General features: G+C 38.5%; 1 protein-coding gene across 1 annotated transcript; it reads right to left on the bottom strand.

Annotated features, from left to right (window-relative positions):
* Positions 1 to 15,921: 15,921 nt before the first annotated feature.
* On the bottom strand, positions 15,922 to 16,890 carry LOC131276712 (olfactory receptor 7C1-like). Its single transcript, XM_058290240.2, has one exon. The coding sequence runs from the start codon at positions 16,888 to 16,890 to the stop codon at positions 15,922 to 15,924; it is 969 nt and encodes a 322-aa protein (XP_058146223.2).
* Between the last annotated feature and the right edge of the window lie 977 nt (positions 16,891 to 17,867).

Below are 17,867 nucleotides of genomic sequence, written 5' to 3'. Positions count from 1 at the left end.
GCATTTGTTAGAGGAGATGTCCACCCTTCTGTGCATCCCCCTTGATTGGCTCCAACTGGCCCGTGCCATCCTCACGCCTGGCCAGTTTATAAATTGGCGCGCCCATTTTCATGCCAAAGCCAATCATCAATCCTCCTTCTCCTCCTCCACCATCTACCATTCCTTCCTACATAACCTCCAGCAGTCAATCCTCTAATCCCGTCCGTACCCCTCCTACCCCTCTACCCCCACTCCAGATCCATAACCCGCTTCTGTCTCTAGTCCAAGCTACCTTTCGTACACTTAACTCCTCCAATTCTAACCTTACCATTAGCTGTTGGCTATGCCTCTCCCCCTCACTTCCTCTCTACGAGGCCATAGCCACCAACACCTCTTACCAATCTTCTGATAGCAGCAATCCCGCCTCTTGTAATTGGAACCAAACAAAGGTAGGACTGACAATCCAATCTATCTCTCAAAGCGGGCTTTGCGTCACCAGAATCGGAGGCGCTGTTCATCCCTCCATGAAGACACTTTGCAACCTTACAGTCACCCCTAACGTAACCTCAAAATTTCTTTTACCCCCCAATAATACAAGATGGCTGTGTTCCTCCACAGGTCACAGCCCATGTCTTAATGTCGGCACCCTTAACTCCACCAATGAAACCTGCGTGCTCGCAATCATACTCCCCCGGGTTTTTTATCATACAAATAACCAATTCTTTGATTCCTGGCAGCACTATCTTCTTCCAGTCCATGTGCAGAAAAGAGAAATCATTACCGCCATTACTATCACCTCTCTTCTAGGTCTTGCAGGAGCTGGCACCGGAATTGCAGCCTTAACCACTCACAGCACCGCTTTCTCATCTCCCAGGGCAGCCGTCGACGAGGATTTAGCCCGCCTCGAAACATCCATCTGCCACCCAGAAAAATCACTTAACTCCCTATCCAAAGTGGTTCTTCAAAATCGTAGGGGGTTAGACCTCCTCCTCCTCAAAGAGGGAGGCCTCTGTGCCGCTCTCGGCGAGGAGTGCTGTTTTTATGCTAACTACTATGGTCTCATTCAGGACAATCTGGCCCAAGTCAGGGCCAGTCTGGAAAAATGAAAAAGGGAGAGAGAATCCCAAGGAGGCTTCTCCTGGGGATTCAATGGCATCCTCCCCTACATCCTCCCTTTCGTAGGCCCCCTAATTATTGTCCTCTTCGCACTGGCAGTCGGACCATGGGCTATTAGAAGGATCATCCAACTCGCCAAGGATCAGGCTAATGCAATTTTTAGCACATACATACAGGTCAGCTATCAGCGACTCGCCACTGCCAAGGACACCCCCCCCCCACTTCATCTTCTCGGCCTCCTCCTACCCGACCTCTTCCTGTTCACTCTTCCCGCAGGTGCCACAAGTCTTCTGTAACCGTGGCCCCCCATGCAGCCATCGCTCTCAAACAGCTCCAGCCCCACTAAACGGCCCACAACCCGCTTTCCCTGGCCCGCGGCCTGCTTTCTAGCATCTAATAACGTTTCTGCTTTTGCCTCCCCATACTTCTGCGGAGCTTCCTCCTGTCTCGACCTCACTCCTCTTCTCAGCCATCCAAAGCATCCTTTCTCGTCCCCCGCCCCCCTCCTTTCTTTTGCTTGAACCCCCATTGCGTTGCAGATTGGGCCGCCCCATGTCGGCCCGCCCCGTTAACATCGGCCTCTCTCACACCCATGGAGACTTTGGCCTTCTTGTTGTCCTTGCCTACGTCTCCACCACTCCCGATGCTGCCGCCACCACCGCCGCTGGTGCCCTGATGCGACTTGTCCTGACAGCTGCGATCCTCCAGACCATCACACAGTCTGCCTCTGCCGCTCTTCGCCGCCAAGAAGAGATCAACTACCTGTAATGCACTGTCATCCTGGACTTTTAACAGCAGATGGACCTTATAGCTGCCGAGATCAACGAGAATTGGACATTGGACACCCTTGCTTGCAATGGCAAGATACCGCCCCCCAAATTGTACATTTATATCCCCGTCATACTCACCTCCCTCTTCAGCCCCGCTTCCCTCATTGCTTACTGCCTCTTGGGCCTCGGCTACTTGTTGCTGCTGCCATCCTGGCCCTTATTTGAAAAGAAGGGGGAAATGCGGTCACCCCTCGGGCTGAAGTGTGGTTTGCTGTCCTGGCAGGGGAGCAGCCGCGGTAGGCCTAATTCCAAGCCACTGCCCCCATAATAGGGTGACTGGTCGGACTCACTGCTACCCCTGAAGGGAGCTCGGCACGGGCACAGAGTGCCCTCGGGTCTCCCCTTCTCGGCAGCCATGCTTCCGCGGCCGCCTCTCCTCCCGGATAGTGCCACATGATGCCTTATGAGGCAACACCCTTCTTCTTCTTTCTCCCTGCGCAGGCGCAGGGCAGAAAATTCCAGTCTGCCCTTTCCCCCTCCCCACAGCAGCAACAGCCAGGCGCAAGGCGGGAAACTCAAGTCTGCCCTCTACCCCAGCAACAGCAGCCACCAATCCCTAAACCCTGCCACTTCCCCCAGCAACAACAACAGCCAATCCCTAACCACCACCCCTCCCCCTTCCAGTACTTCCCACTGACCTTTCTCCCCAGTAACTGCTTGCAGCAACCAATCAGAACATGGCATAAGCTTCGACCAATCAGCCTTCCCCAGCCCCTATAAAACTGTAGCCACTTCCCCAATAAAGTTGGACCTGCATGTTTACCTCATCTCTGCAGTAGTTCTTCTGCCATGCGCCCTCCAGTCCTGAGAGGCCCCGACAAGGGCCTGGCCTCCCTTGTCCCCAGTTCATCGCCTGCTTCTCCGGGCGACCCCTTCGTCGCCAGCTTCGCCGGGCGACCCCGTCAGCCGAACCACGCAACCCCTGTGAGACCGACCCCTCGTCTGATGCTGGACCGACCCCTCGTCTGATGCTGGACCGACCCCTCGTCCCAAGCTGGACCGACCCCTCGTCCAAAGCTGGACCGACCCCTCATCCGCAGCCAGACCCCACTGCCACCGACTGAGCAAGCCGCCGCATAAGCCCCCTCTTGATTTAGAGGTGGAGTGGATATTGCCAATCCATGGTTCACAAAATGAAGGAATAAAATATGTGTTAAAGAGGACTTACTGATATTCTACTAGAGAAATATTTAGAATAGTTATAGAACATTTTTTCATATTATCCTTGTGGATATAATGAAGATATCTGAGCTGTGTCATGGCATTGTTTAGAGGATTCATAACTAGTGACTCATTACACCCAAAGAGATGTGATGAAAAAGCTGATATCTTCCAGGCAGAAGCTTTGAATTTGTGACACAACCCTGGTCATGCAATGTTTCTATCAATGACGCAGATGAAGATGCAAGTGTCCAGCTCATCACACTTATGGATGACATGAAGAGGAACAGGATCACTAATATACTGGATGACAAAATTGAGATTCAAAATGATCTTGACAAGGAGAAATGATGATTTCATGTGAACAAATGACATTTGGAAGGGGTGAATTTGCAGTCCAACAGGCAGGTTTAAAAGATCAGATTCACAAATTCAGGGTAAAGAGCTATGCTTAAGAATGTGTCTTATGTATATTACTAAAAGGAAAGCTAAAAAATGTAACATGGACTATATAGCATAATAAAACTGTAAGTGAAATATGAATATGAGTAAAATTGCATATATGACTTTTTCTTTGAAACTGAACTATTATATGTTAATACTACAAGATGTTAATTTCAAACAAAAAACTCATTATGCTAAGTGAAAGAAACCAGATACAAGGTATTATATATTGCATGATTCCATTTATTTAAAATGTAAATAGAAGTGTATATATAAAGATGAAATTAGATTAGTGGTTATTTAAAGCTGGGGAGGGGTAGAGAAATGGAGAGGTTACTGCTAAGGGGTGGGATTTTTTTCATTTTGGAGTAATTGTTCAACATTTTTCATGGTGATGAACACATTGTATTTTAATTATAGTAAAATCCATTGATTATACATTTTGGATAGATTGTATTGTATGTGAATATAATTTTTAAAAATTGCTTACAAATAAATCAATAAATGTGCAAAAATACCCAGAAATAGCAGTTATGTACAGCAGGGGAAGTATAGAGAGACAGAGAAGTGAAGAATTTTTTTTCTCTTTTTGGGTTATTACTATTATTGAAATAATGAAAGTGCTGTGATGATGATTAAAGTAATGAATGCACCACTATTTGATTATACCATATACCATTGATTTTACACTTGGATGAATTGTATGCTTTATTAATACATATCGATAAAATCGATTTGTGATTTTTTAAAAGAATAAAAAATAAATAAATGAAAAGTCAATGCAGAACCATTAATTAGTGTAAAAGAGATTCAAGATCACTCAATACCTAGGATGCCAGCAGGAGGAGGGCATGCCTGGGGTTCATGGTTACTGTGTAGTGCAGGGAGTGACAAATGCCCAAGAAGCAGCTATAGGCCATCACAGTCAAGGGTAAGTTGTTTAAAATTAAAAAACAAAACAGGTAAAAGTACATCTGACTCAGACTGTTTTCATAAGTCATGATTTTGATTTTTATCCTTATGCTCAACAGCATTTTTGCATCAGTACTGGGGAAGACATAAATATCTCTAAAAGTCAGGTTAGAGAGGAAGAAGTACAAGAGTGAGTGGAGGTGGAGGTCTGAGATGATGTCCAGGATAATAAGTAGGTTCCCCATGAAGGTGACTTGGTACAGAATAAGGAACATCCCAAAAAGGAAAGACTGTGACTCTTTATTTTCTGAAATACCCAGGAGGATACATTCTGAAACATGTATTTGGTTTTCTGATTCCATGTATCAATGAAACTGCTGGACAGTAGAAAATAGCAATGCAAATTTAATCACTATCAGTGACTATTATCACAAATGTTACTATAAATTAATTATATATGGACTGAAATTGTCAGACAAAACAAATGTTTGTGCTTGAAGCTTTTACAGATTAGACATCCTAGTCCATAATTGAAAACTTTTTTCAAACAATATTTGACATTACAAATTCTTTGAGATTTATTTTAATCTACTGCAATTATGATCTGTCATTTTGGATGTTGTGATGAAAAATTGGGATGTATATGTTTTGGTGTTGGTAGCACAATATTTTGAATAAAATTATATTACAAAACTGTTCCTTGGAAAATGAAAAAATTGAAAATTTTGAATCATTTGGGTCATAATAGCTACTACAATAAAATTAAACAAACAAACAAACAAACAAATAAATAAATTACAACTCTGGATGGGATGGCGCAAAGTTGTTAAGATGCCATATTCACCAAATGCATTGAATGCCCTGTGATGAGGAAAGAGGTTGTCGATTTGGGAGGAGTAGGGTGAGGGGGGTGGGGGTATATGTGGACTTCATACTTTTTTAATGTAGCATTTAAAAAACAAGAAAGAGAAAAAAAAATTTTAAAGTTGCCATTTCTTCCCAAACTGATGAATACATTCAAATTAATCTAATTCTAAATGGCAAGATATCATCTTATAAATACTGATCATCTAATTCTAAAATTTCTATGGATATGAAAAAGATCTAGATAGCGTAAATAATAATGACGAAGAAATACAAAATTTGGGAACCATACACGCTGATTTCAAAATTTACTATGAAAATACAATAATCAAAGAATATTTTTGGGGGAAACGGACTTTGGCCCAGTGGTTAGGGCGTCCGTCTACCATATGGGAGGTCCGCGGTTCAAACCCCGGGCCTCCTCGACCCGTGTGGAGCTGGCCATGCGCAGTGCTGATGCGCGCAAGGAGTGCCGTGCCACGCAAGGGTGTCCCCCGCGTGGGGGAGCCCCCACGCGCAAGGAGTGCGCCCGTGAGGAAAGCCGCCCAGCGTGAAAAGAAAGAGCAGCCTGCCCAGGAATGGCGCCGCCCACACTTCCTGTGCCGCTGACAACAACAGAAGCGGACAAAGAAACAAAAAAAGCAGACAAAGAAACAAGACGCAACAAATAGACACCAAGAACAGACAACCAGGGGAGGGGGGGAAATTAAATAAAAAATAAAAAAAAAATAAAAAAAAAAGAATATTTTTGGTGTAATAGACAAGGAAAGTAATGTTGGAAATCTCAGAAATAGAAGAATACAAAAGCAGTCAAATGATTTTTAAAAAATAGTCAGTGCAATTTCGTGGGGAAAGTGTCACCTTTTCAAAAAGGTGGTGGAATAATGTGATATAAACATCCCAAACAAAACAGGAACTTAGGCATAGATTGTACATAATTTACACAAATTACATGAAAATGAATTAATACCACATAAAAGTAAAATGCAAAATAAAATTTCAGGGAAATCTATACAAAAATATAGGGGCTGATGGCTTGATGATAAGTTTTTAGATATAGCATGATCCATGATAGAAGAAAACTTATCAGTTGGATTTATTCAAATGTAAAACTTCTGTCTTGTTAAAGATGTTGACAAAGGATTGAAAGAAAATCCACATATTTTGGGAAAGCACTTGCAAAACACATGTGAGAAATGATTTTTTCAAAATATACAAAGAATTCTTTACATCCCAAAATAAGAGAGCAAACATCTAATTTTAAATTGTGCAAAGGATCTGAACAGATTTCAAAGCTTAAGAAGATACAGACTTCACAAATAAGCGTACAAAAAGAAGCACACCATCATTTGTCCTTAGGGGATTGCAAAATTAAAATCAAAATGGTATACCATCATATGCTAATTGGAATAGATAAAAGCATAAAGACAATACCAATTAGTGGTGAGAGTGTGGAGCCATATGCCTATCATTCAATTTTTCTCTGTATTTTTTTAAATGTTACATTAAAAAATATATGAGGTCTCCATTTACCCCCACCTCCCCAACCCACTCCTCCCTCATCAACAATCTCTTGCATCATCGTGGCATATTCATTGCATTTGTTGAATACATTTTGGAGCACTGCTGTACCACATGGATAATGGTTTACATGTGTAGTTTACACTCTTCTACAGTCCACCCAGTGGACCATGGCAGGACACACAAGGTCCAGCATCTGTCCTTTCAGTACCACCCAGGACAACTCCAAGTCCTGAAAATGCCCCCCACATTATATATTTTCTTCCTTGTCCCTACTCTCAGAAACTACCGTGGCCACTTTCTCCACATCAATGCCACAATTTCTTCCATTACTAATTTCAATAGTTCTCTAGTAGAATATCTGTAAGTCCATTCTAATCCATACTCTATTCCTACGTCCTGTGGATCCTGGGATCGTTATGTCCACTCCACATCGATAATGAGAGGGGACTTAGATTCCATATGGGTAATGGATTCAATTCTCCTGCTTGAAGTTGTAGGCACTCTGGGCTCCCTGGTGTGGTGGTTAAACTTCTTCATCTAACTGTTAGCTGGCTGGGGTAAGTCCAATGAACCAGAGGGTAGGAGTTGCAAGTCTGCTGAGGCTTATGGCCTGGCTGTCCAATGGACAGTCCAGAGAGTCAGGTCTCCTGAATATACACCAACCACAGGGTCAAACACAGGTTCAGTAAAAGTGACAGAAGAGGTATGTGTAGAAAGCTCATATGAGTCCAAATGCATCACACTTAAGAAAACAAACTCCAAAGTAGGGCCAATTAACATGACCCTGAACTCCAGAGCCATCTGCCATGACCATAGACCCAGTGGGTCCCTGTAGCTCTCAGAAGAACCAGTACCTGGGGTTGTATCTACTTTGGCTCTCTCTGGTACCCTTCTGAGGCATGCATAAGTGTGACCACTCTGATGACCTCCCGAATCTTTTTTTGCTACTTCATAGTCATATAAACTCATTTGTCCTTTCCATTTCTCCCTTTTATCCAAAGTCATAAAGCAGTTTTCAGCACCTGATCTTACATGTAGGCTGAGATATTCTGCTGCTCTGGGTTGACCCTTTTATTCAAGGTCTTTTTCTATGTACATCACCAGCTGGTGCTTGGTAGTAATCCCTCTGTGCCAGGAAGGGTCATCCCTAGGAGTCATGTCTTATGCTGGGGGGAAGGCAATGCATTTATATGCTGAGTTTGGCTTAGAGAGTGGCCACAATTAACAACGTGGAGGCTCTCAGGAGGTAACTCTTGGGCACCTTACAGCTCTAGGCTTTGTTCTTATTTCAGGTGCACAGGCTAATAAGCAGTCATCAGTATCAAAGACTCATTGTTGAAACATCCTTCTTTGTTGGTCTTTGCCATTGCACTTGGGGAATTGTTGCTGCCCCATTGGGGACAAAAAATGAAAACAATGAAGAAGCTTTGTATTTGTCGTTTTGCATTTCTGAACGTGCAAATACATATTTTGCCAATTCTGTACAAATTAAACCTCACCTTTCTAATCTCTAACCCTATTCTATTTACTGGTGACTTATAGTCTAACTACTAACTCTACAAGTTTGCTCATTATATTCTGTTCATATTAGTAAAAACATAAAAAAAATATGGTCTCTTGGTTCTGACTTACTTCACTCAATATAATGTCTTCCAGGAAGAGATATTGTCATATGTTTCATGACTTCATTAATTTTTACAGCTGAAAAATGGTTCGCCATATGTATATATACCAAAATGTATCCATTTTTCAGTTGATGGACACCTAGGTTGTTTCCCTCTTTTGGCAAACATGAATAATGTCCTTATGAACATTAGTGTGCAGATGTCTGTTTTTGTCCCTTTTCTCAGTTCTTCTGGGTAAATGTGTAGTAATGGTATTGAGGGTCACATGGCAAATCTATATCTAACTTCCTTTGGAACTGCCTAACAGAGTTCCACAGATGCTATCCCATACTACATTTCAACTTACAGTGAGTAATCATTCCTATTTCACCGTGTCATCTCTAACACTTGTAGTTTTGCTTTCTCTTAATAGAAACCATGTTTTATGTGTGAAATGATATCTCCTTGTAGCTTTTATTTGCTTTACCATAGTTGCGGGTAATACTTGATATTTTTTTCATGGTGCTTTGTTGTTATTTATAGTTCTTCTATGAAAAATATTCACGTCCATTGCCCATTTTTAAATTGTATCTGTTTGAATTTTTATTGTTGATTTGTAAGATCTTTATTTTTCATGAATATTAAACCCTTGTTGGATGTGTAATTTACCAAAATTTTCTCCCAATGAGTAGGTAGGTTGAATTTTCACCTTCTTCACAAAGTCATAAAGAAGTGTTTAATGTACAATTGTCCAATTTATCTATTTTTCTTTTGTTTCTCATGCATTGCATATACAATTTAAGAGACAAGCACCTACTACAGGATTTTGCAGATGTTTCCTTACATTATCTTCTAGGAGTTTAATTATCCTGGACTTTATGCTTAGATCTTTGATCCATTTGGAGTTGATTCTTCTGTACGGTGTAAGAGCGGGAACTTCTTTCATTCTTTTAGTTAGTTATATCCACTATTCCAAAAACCATTTTTGAATAGAATGTTCTGTCCCAGTAAAGTGGACTTTATAGGCTTATAAACAAATCAGTTGACCATAAAGTTACGAACCTATTTCTGAATGTTCAATCTGATTCCATTCATCCATGTGTCTATTTTTATACCAATACTGTGTTGTTTTTACCGCTGTAGCTTTGCAATACACTTCAACCTCAGGAAACATGAGTTCTCCAACTTTGCCCTAAATTTGTGGATGTTTATGGTATTCAGGACTACTATCCCTTCCAAATAAGTTTGGTAATTGACTTTTCTATTTCTGTAAATTGGTCTATTGGAATTTAGATGGGGATTGAATTGAATCTACAAATCAGTTTAAGTAACATTTACATCTTCATGGTATTTAATCATCTAATCCATGAACACAGAATATCCTTCCATGTGTTTAGGTCTTGCTTGATTTCCTTTCACATTAATTTTTATGATCTGTACTTGTGGACTAAGATCATGGGAAAGGCCAAGAGCAATTTCTGGAATATGTTCTGCCTAACAAAATATTTTTTAAAGAGCACCCTTTTTCTTTTGAAGAATTGTAGAGATCAATGAGCTCATAAGTGTTTGAAGAGTCAAGGGCTATATATTACCACCTCATTTAAATTATGACTGGAAAGTTGCAGGAGAAAGGCACTTATTGGAGATGGAAATTGGATTACTGTAAACTTAATCAAATTGTGACTCCAGTTCAGAATGTGAACTCTTTCTGTAGCCAATTAACAAAAACTTTCAAGACAAACACAATTTTCAATGTGATAGATTATTTTTCACTCAAAACCATATAACAAATGTAGTTCCTGGAATTGTGGGAACACAGAAACAACAGAGAAACAACCAAAGGCCACCTGAGGGATATGCTTTGAGAGCCAGCAAACCAGGACAGTGCTCCACAAGTCCCAGGAGGGTAAGAAACAGAGAGATGAATAGGTATAAACAGCATGCTGTTAGTTACTCCAACTCTCAGCAACCAAGAAGGTCTCCCCTCCCACACCCACCAGATATAGAGTGGGAGTAAAATCCTTGCTCATTTCAGCTGACTGAAAGAGGGGAGCAGACATTTTCTTCCCTGCCAGCTGTTAGAAAGGAAAAGGGAGGCAGAGTCTGAAGACAGAACATCTGAACTGGAAAAGACAGGAGAACAGAAAGAAGAGAAAAGGAATTGAATGACAATACAAAACACAAAAATATATGCATTATTGAAATCCCAGAAGAAGAGAATGGAAAAGGGGCAGAAAGAATATTTCAGGGAATAATGATTGAAAACTACCCCACCGTTATGAAAGACATAAATATCAATATACAAGGACGATGCACAACAAATAGAACAAACATGAGCAGAGCTACCTGAGACAGCAACAAAGCAGATGAGAAAAATCAGTGATAAACAGAAGATTTTGAAAGTAGGAAAAGAAAATAAAAGGAGCACGTACAAGGGAAATTCAAGATTAACTGCTGACCTATTCTCAACAACAATGGAGGAGAGAAGGAAGTGGTACAATGTATTTAAGGTATTGAAAGAGAAAAACTGCCAAACAAGAATGGTGTATCTGTCAAAGCTGTCATTCAAAAATGAAGGGGAGTTCAAATTATTCTCAGACAAATGAAAACTGATAGAATATGTTACTAAAACCCCAGAATTTCAAGAGGTACTAAAGGGAGTGCTGCAGCCTGAAAGGAGAAAACGAAGATGAGAGACAAGAGAAAGGAGTATAGAAATGAAGAATATTAGAAAGGGTGGAAAGCTAAACTATAGTATGAGATGACAACAGAAAACCAAGATCAAAATGGATGAAGTAAATAATGTCTTTAATGTCATAACATTGAATTTTAATTGCTTGAATTACCCAATCAAAAGACAAAGTCTGATAAGATGGATTAAAAATATGTTGTCTGCAAGAGATTCACCTCAGACATAAGGACACAAACAGATTAAAAGTGAAAGGCTGGAAAAACCTATTCCATACAAATAGTATTCAAAAAAGAGTTGGGTAGGGATACTAACAGCAGATAAAATCTATTTTAAATGTAAAATTTTATAAGGGATGAAGAAGGTCATTATGTATTAATAAAAGTGGGAATTCACAAAGAATAAGTAAATATACTAAATACTTATGCACCTACCCTGAGAGTCACAAGATATGTAATGCACACACTGGCAAAACTGAAGGCAAAATATATGTCTTTATAATAATATTTGGAGACTCATATACATCACTCAGTATTGAGAAGAATGTCTGGACAGTGGATTAAAAAAAGAAACAGAACTTGAATAATATGATAAATGAATTAGACTTTACAGATATCTATAGAGCATCACACACAAATACAGCAGGATATACATTCTTTTCAAGTGCTCATGGATCCTTCTCCAAGATAGACCATATGTTATGTCACATGACAAGTCTTAATAAATTTATAGTGATTGAAATTATACTAAACACTTTATTTGATCATAAAGGAATGAAGCTGAAATCAAGAATGGACAGAAAAAAGGGAAAGTTATTACATATATGGAAATTAACTGACGCACTCTTAAAGAATCAATGGATTAAAGGAAAAATTGGAAGACAATTCAGTAATTATTTTGAGGCAAATGAAAATGAGAACACGACATATCAAAACTTGTGGGACATTGCAAAGGCAGTGCTGAGAGGGAAATTTACAGGCCACATTGCTTACATTAAAATAGAAGAAAGGGCTATAAAGGATAATCTAACTACACACCAGAAGTAGAAAAAACACAGGAAACTAATCCCAAATCAAGCTAAAAGAAAGAAATAGTAAAGATCAGAGCAGAAATAAATGAAATCAATAGAGAGAATTTTAAAAAAACACACAAAAATTGGTTCTTTGAAGAGTTCTACAAAATCAACAAAACTTAGTTAGACTGACAAAGAAAAGAAGAGAAAGTACACAAATAAATAAAGTGAGAAATGAGAGGGGGGGAGATTTTAACACTGTCCCTGTAGAACTAGAAGAGATCATAGGAGGATACTATGTACAACTATATGCTAAAAAACTAAAAAATGTAGATGTTTGACAAATTCCTGAGAACACATGAACCACCTACATTGAATTTTGAAGACCTCAACAAAGCAATCACAAGGGAAGTGATTGAAACAGTCATCAAAAACCTCCCAAAAGTGAAAAGCCTGGTTCCAGAAGTCTTCATTGAATTCTTCCAATCATTCGAAGTTGAAATAACACCGATCTTGCTCAATGTCTTCCAAAAAACTGAACAGGAAAGAATACTACCAAACTCATTCTACAAACCCAGCATCACCCTAATACCAAAACCAGAGAAAGATATTATGAAAAATAAAATGACAGCCCAATCTCTCTAATGAATATAGATGCAAAAATCCTCAATAAAATACTTCCAAAAAGAAGCAAAATGCACATCAAAAGAATTATACACCACGATCAAGTGGATTTCATCCCAGGTATGCAATGGTGTTTCAACATAAGAAAAACATTTATTGTAGTAAAACACATTGATAAATTTAAGAAAAAACACATGTTCCTTTCAATTGATGCAGAAAGGGATTTGTCAAAATATAGCACCTTTTCTTGATAAAAATACTAAAACAGGTAGGAATAGAAGGAAATTTTCTGAATATGGTGATATGCATATATGAAAAACCTACAGCTTGCATTGTGTTCAATGGTTAAAGACTGAAAGATTTCCCACTGAGTTCAGGAACAAGAAAAGGTTGCCTACTGTCACCATTATTATTTAATATTGTACTAGATGTTCTAGCAAGATCAATTAGACTAGACAAAAACTAAAAGTCACCCAAATAATAAAGAAAGAAGTAAAAATTTCCCCATTTGCTGAAGATATGATTCTATATCTAGGAAATCGTGAAAAAAATCCACAAAACAAAGCTACCAGATGTAATAGATGAGTTTAGCAAAGCGGCCAGAAAAAAGATTAATATGCAAAAATCAATAATGTTTCTATGCACTACTGATATGCAATTTGAAGAGGAGATCAGGGACAAAATCCATTGATTATAGCAAATAAAACAATCAAATATTTAGCAATAAACTTAACCGAGGACAAAAAAGACCTATATTCAGAAAACTACTAAACACTGCTAAAGGAAACATAGGATGAGTTATATAAATGGAAGAGCAATCCATGTTCATGGATTGGAAGACTAAATATCATTAAGATGTCAATTTTCCCAGTACTGATTTACAGATTCAATGCAAGCCCAAGAAAAATTACAACAGCCTTTTTTGCAGTAAGGAAAAAGTAAAAAATCAAATTTATTTGGAAGGTTAAGCGACCCTGAATAAACAAAAATGTCTGAAAGAAAGGACAAATTTGGAGGACTCTCACTTCCTGACTTTAAAGCTTATTTTTTAGCTACAGTGTTAAAAACAAACACCATGGTACTGGCATAAGAACAGATTGAACAATTGAACTGAATAAAAAACACAGAAATAGACACTCAGACCAGTAGTCAGTCAAGTGATTTCAACAAGGCTGTTGTGCCTACCCAGCTCAGTCAGAACAGTCTATTCAAGAAATGATCGTGGGAGAACTGGATAGCCATAACCAAAAGAAAGATAGAAGACCTCTATCTCACACTTTATACGCAAATTAACTCACAATGGATCAAGAACTTAAATATGAAACCTACAACCATAAAATTACTCAAAGAAAATGTAGGAAATCATCTTCAAGATCTTGCATTAGGATGTAGTTTCTAAAACCTTACAACCAAAGCATGGGCAACAAAAGAAATATAGTTAAATGGGATCTCATCAAACGTCAACACTTTTGCACCTCAAAGGATTTCGTCAAAAGGGTGAAAAGGCAGTCGACTCAATGGGACAAAATATTTTGCAATCACATATCTGAAAAGGGTTTAATATCCATGACATATAAAGAGATCATACAATGCAACACACAAAAAAGACAAAGAATCTGCCTTATAAAAGAACAAAAGGATTGAATAGAAAACTGTCCAAAGAAGAAATACAAATAGTGAAGAAACATATGAAAAAGTTTGATATAACTAGTGACTAGGGATATGCAAATCAAAGTTACAATGAGATACCATTTCACATCTGTTAGACTGGCAGCTATTAAAAAGTCAGAAAACTGTAAATTTTGGGAAAGATGTGGAAAGATAGGAATGATTATTCACTGTTGGTGGGAAAGTCACTGTAGAGCACTGTTTGTGAGTTTCTACAGAATATGAAAATTCACTTGCCAAGGTACCTGGAAATACCATTGCTAGGTATATGCCTAAAAGAACTGAGCACTGTGACATGAACTGATATCTGCACATGAATGTTCATAGCTATGTTATACACAAAAACCAAAATCTGGATACAACCCAGGTGACCACCAACTAATGAATGAATAAAAACTTTGTGGGTTGTACAAATGATAGAATATTATGCACAAATAAGAAGAAATGAATTTGTGAAACATGTGACAACATGGATGACCCTGGGGGATCTTATGTTGAGTGAAACGTGCTTAACACAAAAAGACAGATACTCTATGATTGCCCTAATATGAACTAAATGCATTAGATCAAAGGTAAATATATTATGTGAAATATGAATATGAGTAGAATTGCATACATAAGACGTTTTCTTTGAAGCTGAACAAGTGAACATTGAGTACAAAATGTTAATATCAGACAAAAAAAACTGAAACATTTTACTAAGTGGAGACCAAACACAGAGTACTACAATTCTACATATTGTATAATTACATTCATATAAAAAGTAGGGATAAATTTATCTATAAAGATGAAAGAAAATTAGTGGTTATGAAGGTCTGAAGAAGGAATGCTAAGTGGTGTGGAGTCTTCTTTTTGGAGTAATGTAATTGTACTAAAATTTTTGAGATGATGAATATACAATAATGTGATTATACTGAAAATCATTGATTATACACATTGAATAGAAGAACCAGAAATAGCAGCTATGTACAGTGGGGGAAGCATGGAGAGATTGAGAGGTGAGGAATTTTCTTGTTTGTCTGTTTTTTAATTAGAATAATCGACATAAAGAAATGTGCTAATAATGATCAAAGTAATAAATGAACAATGTGATTATAGCAAATATCAATGATTGTACCCTTTGGATGAATTGTGTGTTTATTAATATGTAGCAACAAAAGATCTGAAAAAAAATTCTTACGTAGTTGCATTTCTCTGGCAGCAACTACAGTACACCTTCATCCTTACAGTATCTCTGATAATTTTATAAATACAAAATTACCTATATTAAATATTTTGCTGCTGAAAAATTAGGCAACTGTTACTACTTTAATACTGATTCTAGGGAATATAATAAGAGAGATGACATGATGTCAAAATAAAATATAGAAGAAACTATTGTATTTGATATATAAAAATTAAAGAAGTAGAAATTTTGAAAAATAGACAAATTATTTTTCTATACACTTATTAAAGTATCTCAATTTAGATCTCCCAGTGTTTGACCTCTGTTAATCATGGGAATTTTTCTAAATTTGAGACAAATAATACTTTTATAGAAATAATGTTTCTCAACTTTTTAAAAGCCTCCTTTATGTCCTTATTTCTAAGACTATAGATAAAGGGGTTCAACATGGGAGTGACCACTGTGTACATCACTGAGGCTATTGCATTTGCCCTTGAGTTTTGGGTGGTAGCTGAAGTAAGATACACTCCAAGACCTGTACCATAAAACAAGAATACTACTGAGAGGTGAGACCCACAAGTGGAAAAAGCTTTATGCTTTCCCCCAGCTGTTGAAATTCTCAAAATGGAGGATGAAATCTTAGCGTAAGAGAAAAGGATCACAGTGATTGGAATAACACCCAGAAGTCCAGTTTCAAAATACACAACTATGTCAATGAGGTAGGTGTCAGAACAAGCAAGTCGGACCACCTGAGTAATTTCACAGAAAAAGTGGGGGATTTCCAAATCTGTACAAAAAGACAATCGCAAAACCATTAAGCCATGTAAAAGAGAGACTAAAACACTCAAGAACCAGGATACCAGCAGCAAGAAGCCACAGAGCTGGGGGTTCATGATGACTGTGTAGTGCAGGGGACGACAGATGGCCGCGAAGCGGTCAAAGGCCATCACAGTCAAGAGCGAGTTATCTAATTGTCCAAAAAGCGTGAAAAAATACATCTGGATGATGCAGCTTTCATAAGTTATAGTTTTGCTTTCTGTCTGGAAGTTCAGCAGCATCTTTGGGACAGTGGTGGAGGTGAAACAGATATCTGTAAAAGACAAGTTAGAGAGGAAGAAGTACATGGGTGTGTGGAGGTGGGAGTCCGAGATGATGGCCAGGATGATGAGCAGGTTTCCAGTGAAGGTGACCATGTACATGGACAGGAACAGCCCAAAGAGGAGGGATTGCACCTGTGTATCTTCTGAAAGCCCCAGGAGGATAAATTTTGAAACACGTGTTTGGTTTTCTGGTTCCATGTAGCTGATGATACTACTGAAAAGAGGGCAGAGAAATGCAGATTTAATCACAAGCGTATAACAGCAAATTAACATAAATTCTAAGGTTTGCAAACTCATTAAGTTAATGATTTCTTTTGAGATAGATAGATACACAGATAGATGATAGATAGATGATAGATAGATACATAGATAGATAGATACATAGATAGATAGATTGCTAGTTAGATAAAATAGGTAGATAGACAGAGCCATTTATCTGACAATAACAGGGAAACCAAATCCTCCTGCATCTCCTTGATGTTGTTTCTAACTTGCCATCCTTGTCCATAATTGTAAACATGTTCTTACAGCAATAATTTCCATTAAAAATCCTCTTAGAATTGATTTCAATCAACAAATATTTTGACTGGGAATTTTGTAACTTGTGATGAAAAACTTCAGTAATGGATATTAGTTATCGTTGCAAAATATTCTGAATGCAATTGATATTATGGACACAACCAATCCAATGTCCACATAGAAAAGGTGGCATTGGATTGGGAAAAGTGGACATGGTGGACGATGGGTATGGGGAAAGGCAGGAAGAGATGAGAGGTGGAGGCGTCTTTGGGACATGGAGCTGATCTGGATGGTGCTTCAGGGGCAATCACTGGACATTGTAAATCCTCACAGGGCCCACTGGATGGAATGGGGGAGAGTATGGGCCATGATGTGGACCATTGACCATGAGGTGCAGAGGTGCCCAAAGATGTACTTGCCAAATGCAATGGATGTGTCATGATGATGGGAACGAGTGTTGTTGGAGGGGGAGAGGTAGGGTGGGGGTGGTGGGGTTGAATGGGACCTCATGTATATATATTTTTAATGTAATATTATTACAAAGTCAATAAAAAAATGAAGTTGAATGCATGAAAATGGATAAAAAGGGAAATATTAAGTTATGTATAAGTTACTACAATAAAAAATGAAAACAAATATTTAATTAATTAGGGATA

The sequence above is a fragment of the Dasypus novemcinctus genome, chromosome 30 (assembly GCF_030445035.2).
Source record: "Dasypus novemcinctus isolate mDasNov1 chromosome 30, mDasNov1.1.hap2, whole genome shotgun sequence".
Classification (NCBI taxonomy): domain Eukaryota; kingdom Metazoa; phylum Chordata; class Mammalia; order Cingulata; family Dasypodidae; genus Dasypus; species Dasypus novemcinctus.
The sequence above is the reverse complement of the archived record's forward strand: the minus strand, read 5'-3'. Positions and strand labels throughout refer to the sequence as shown.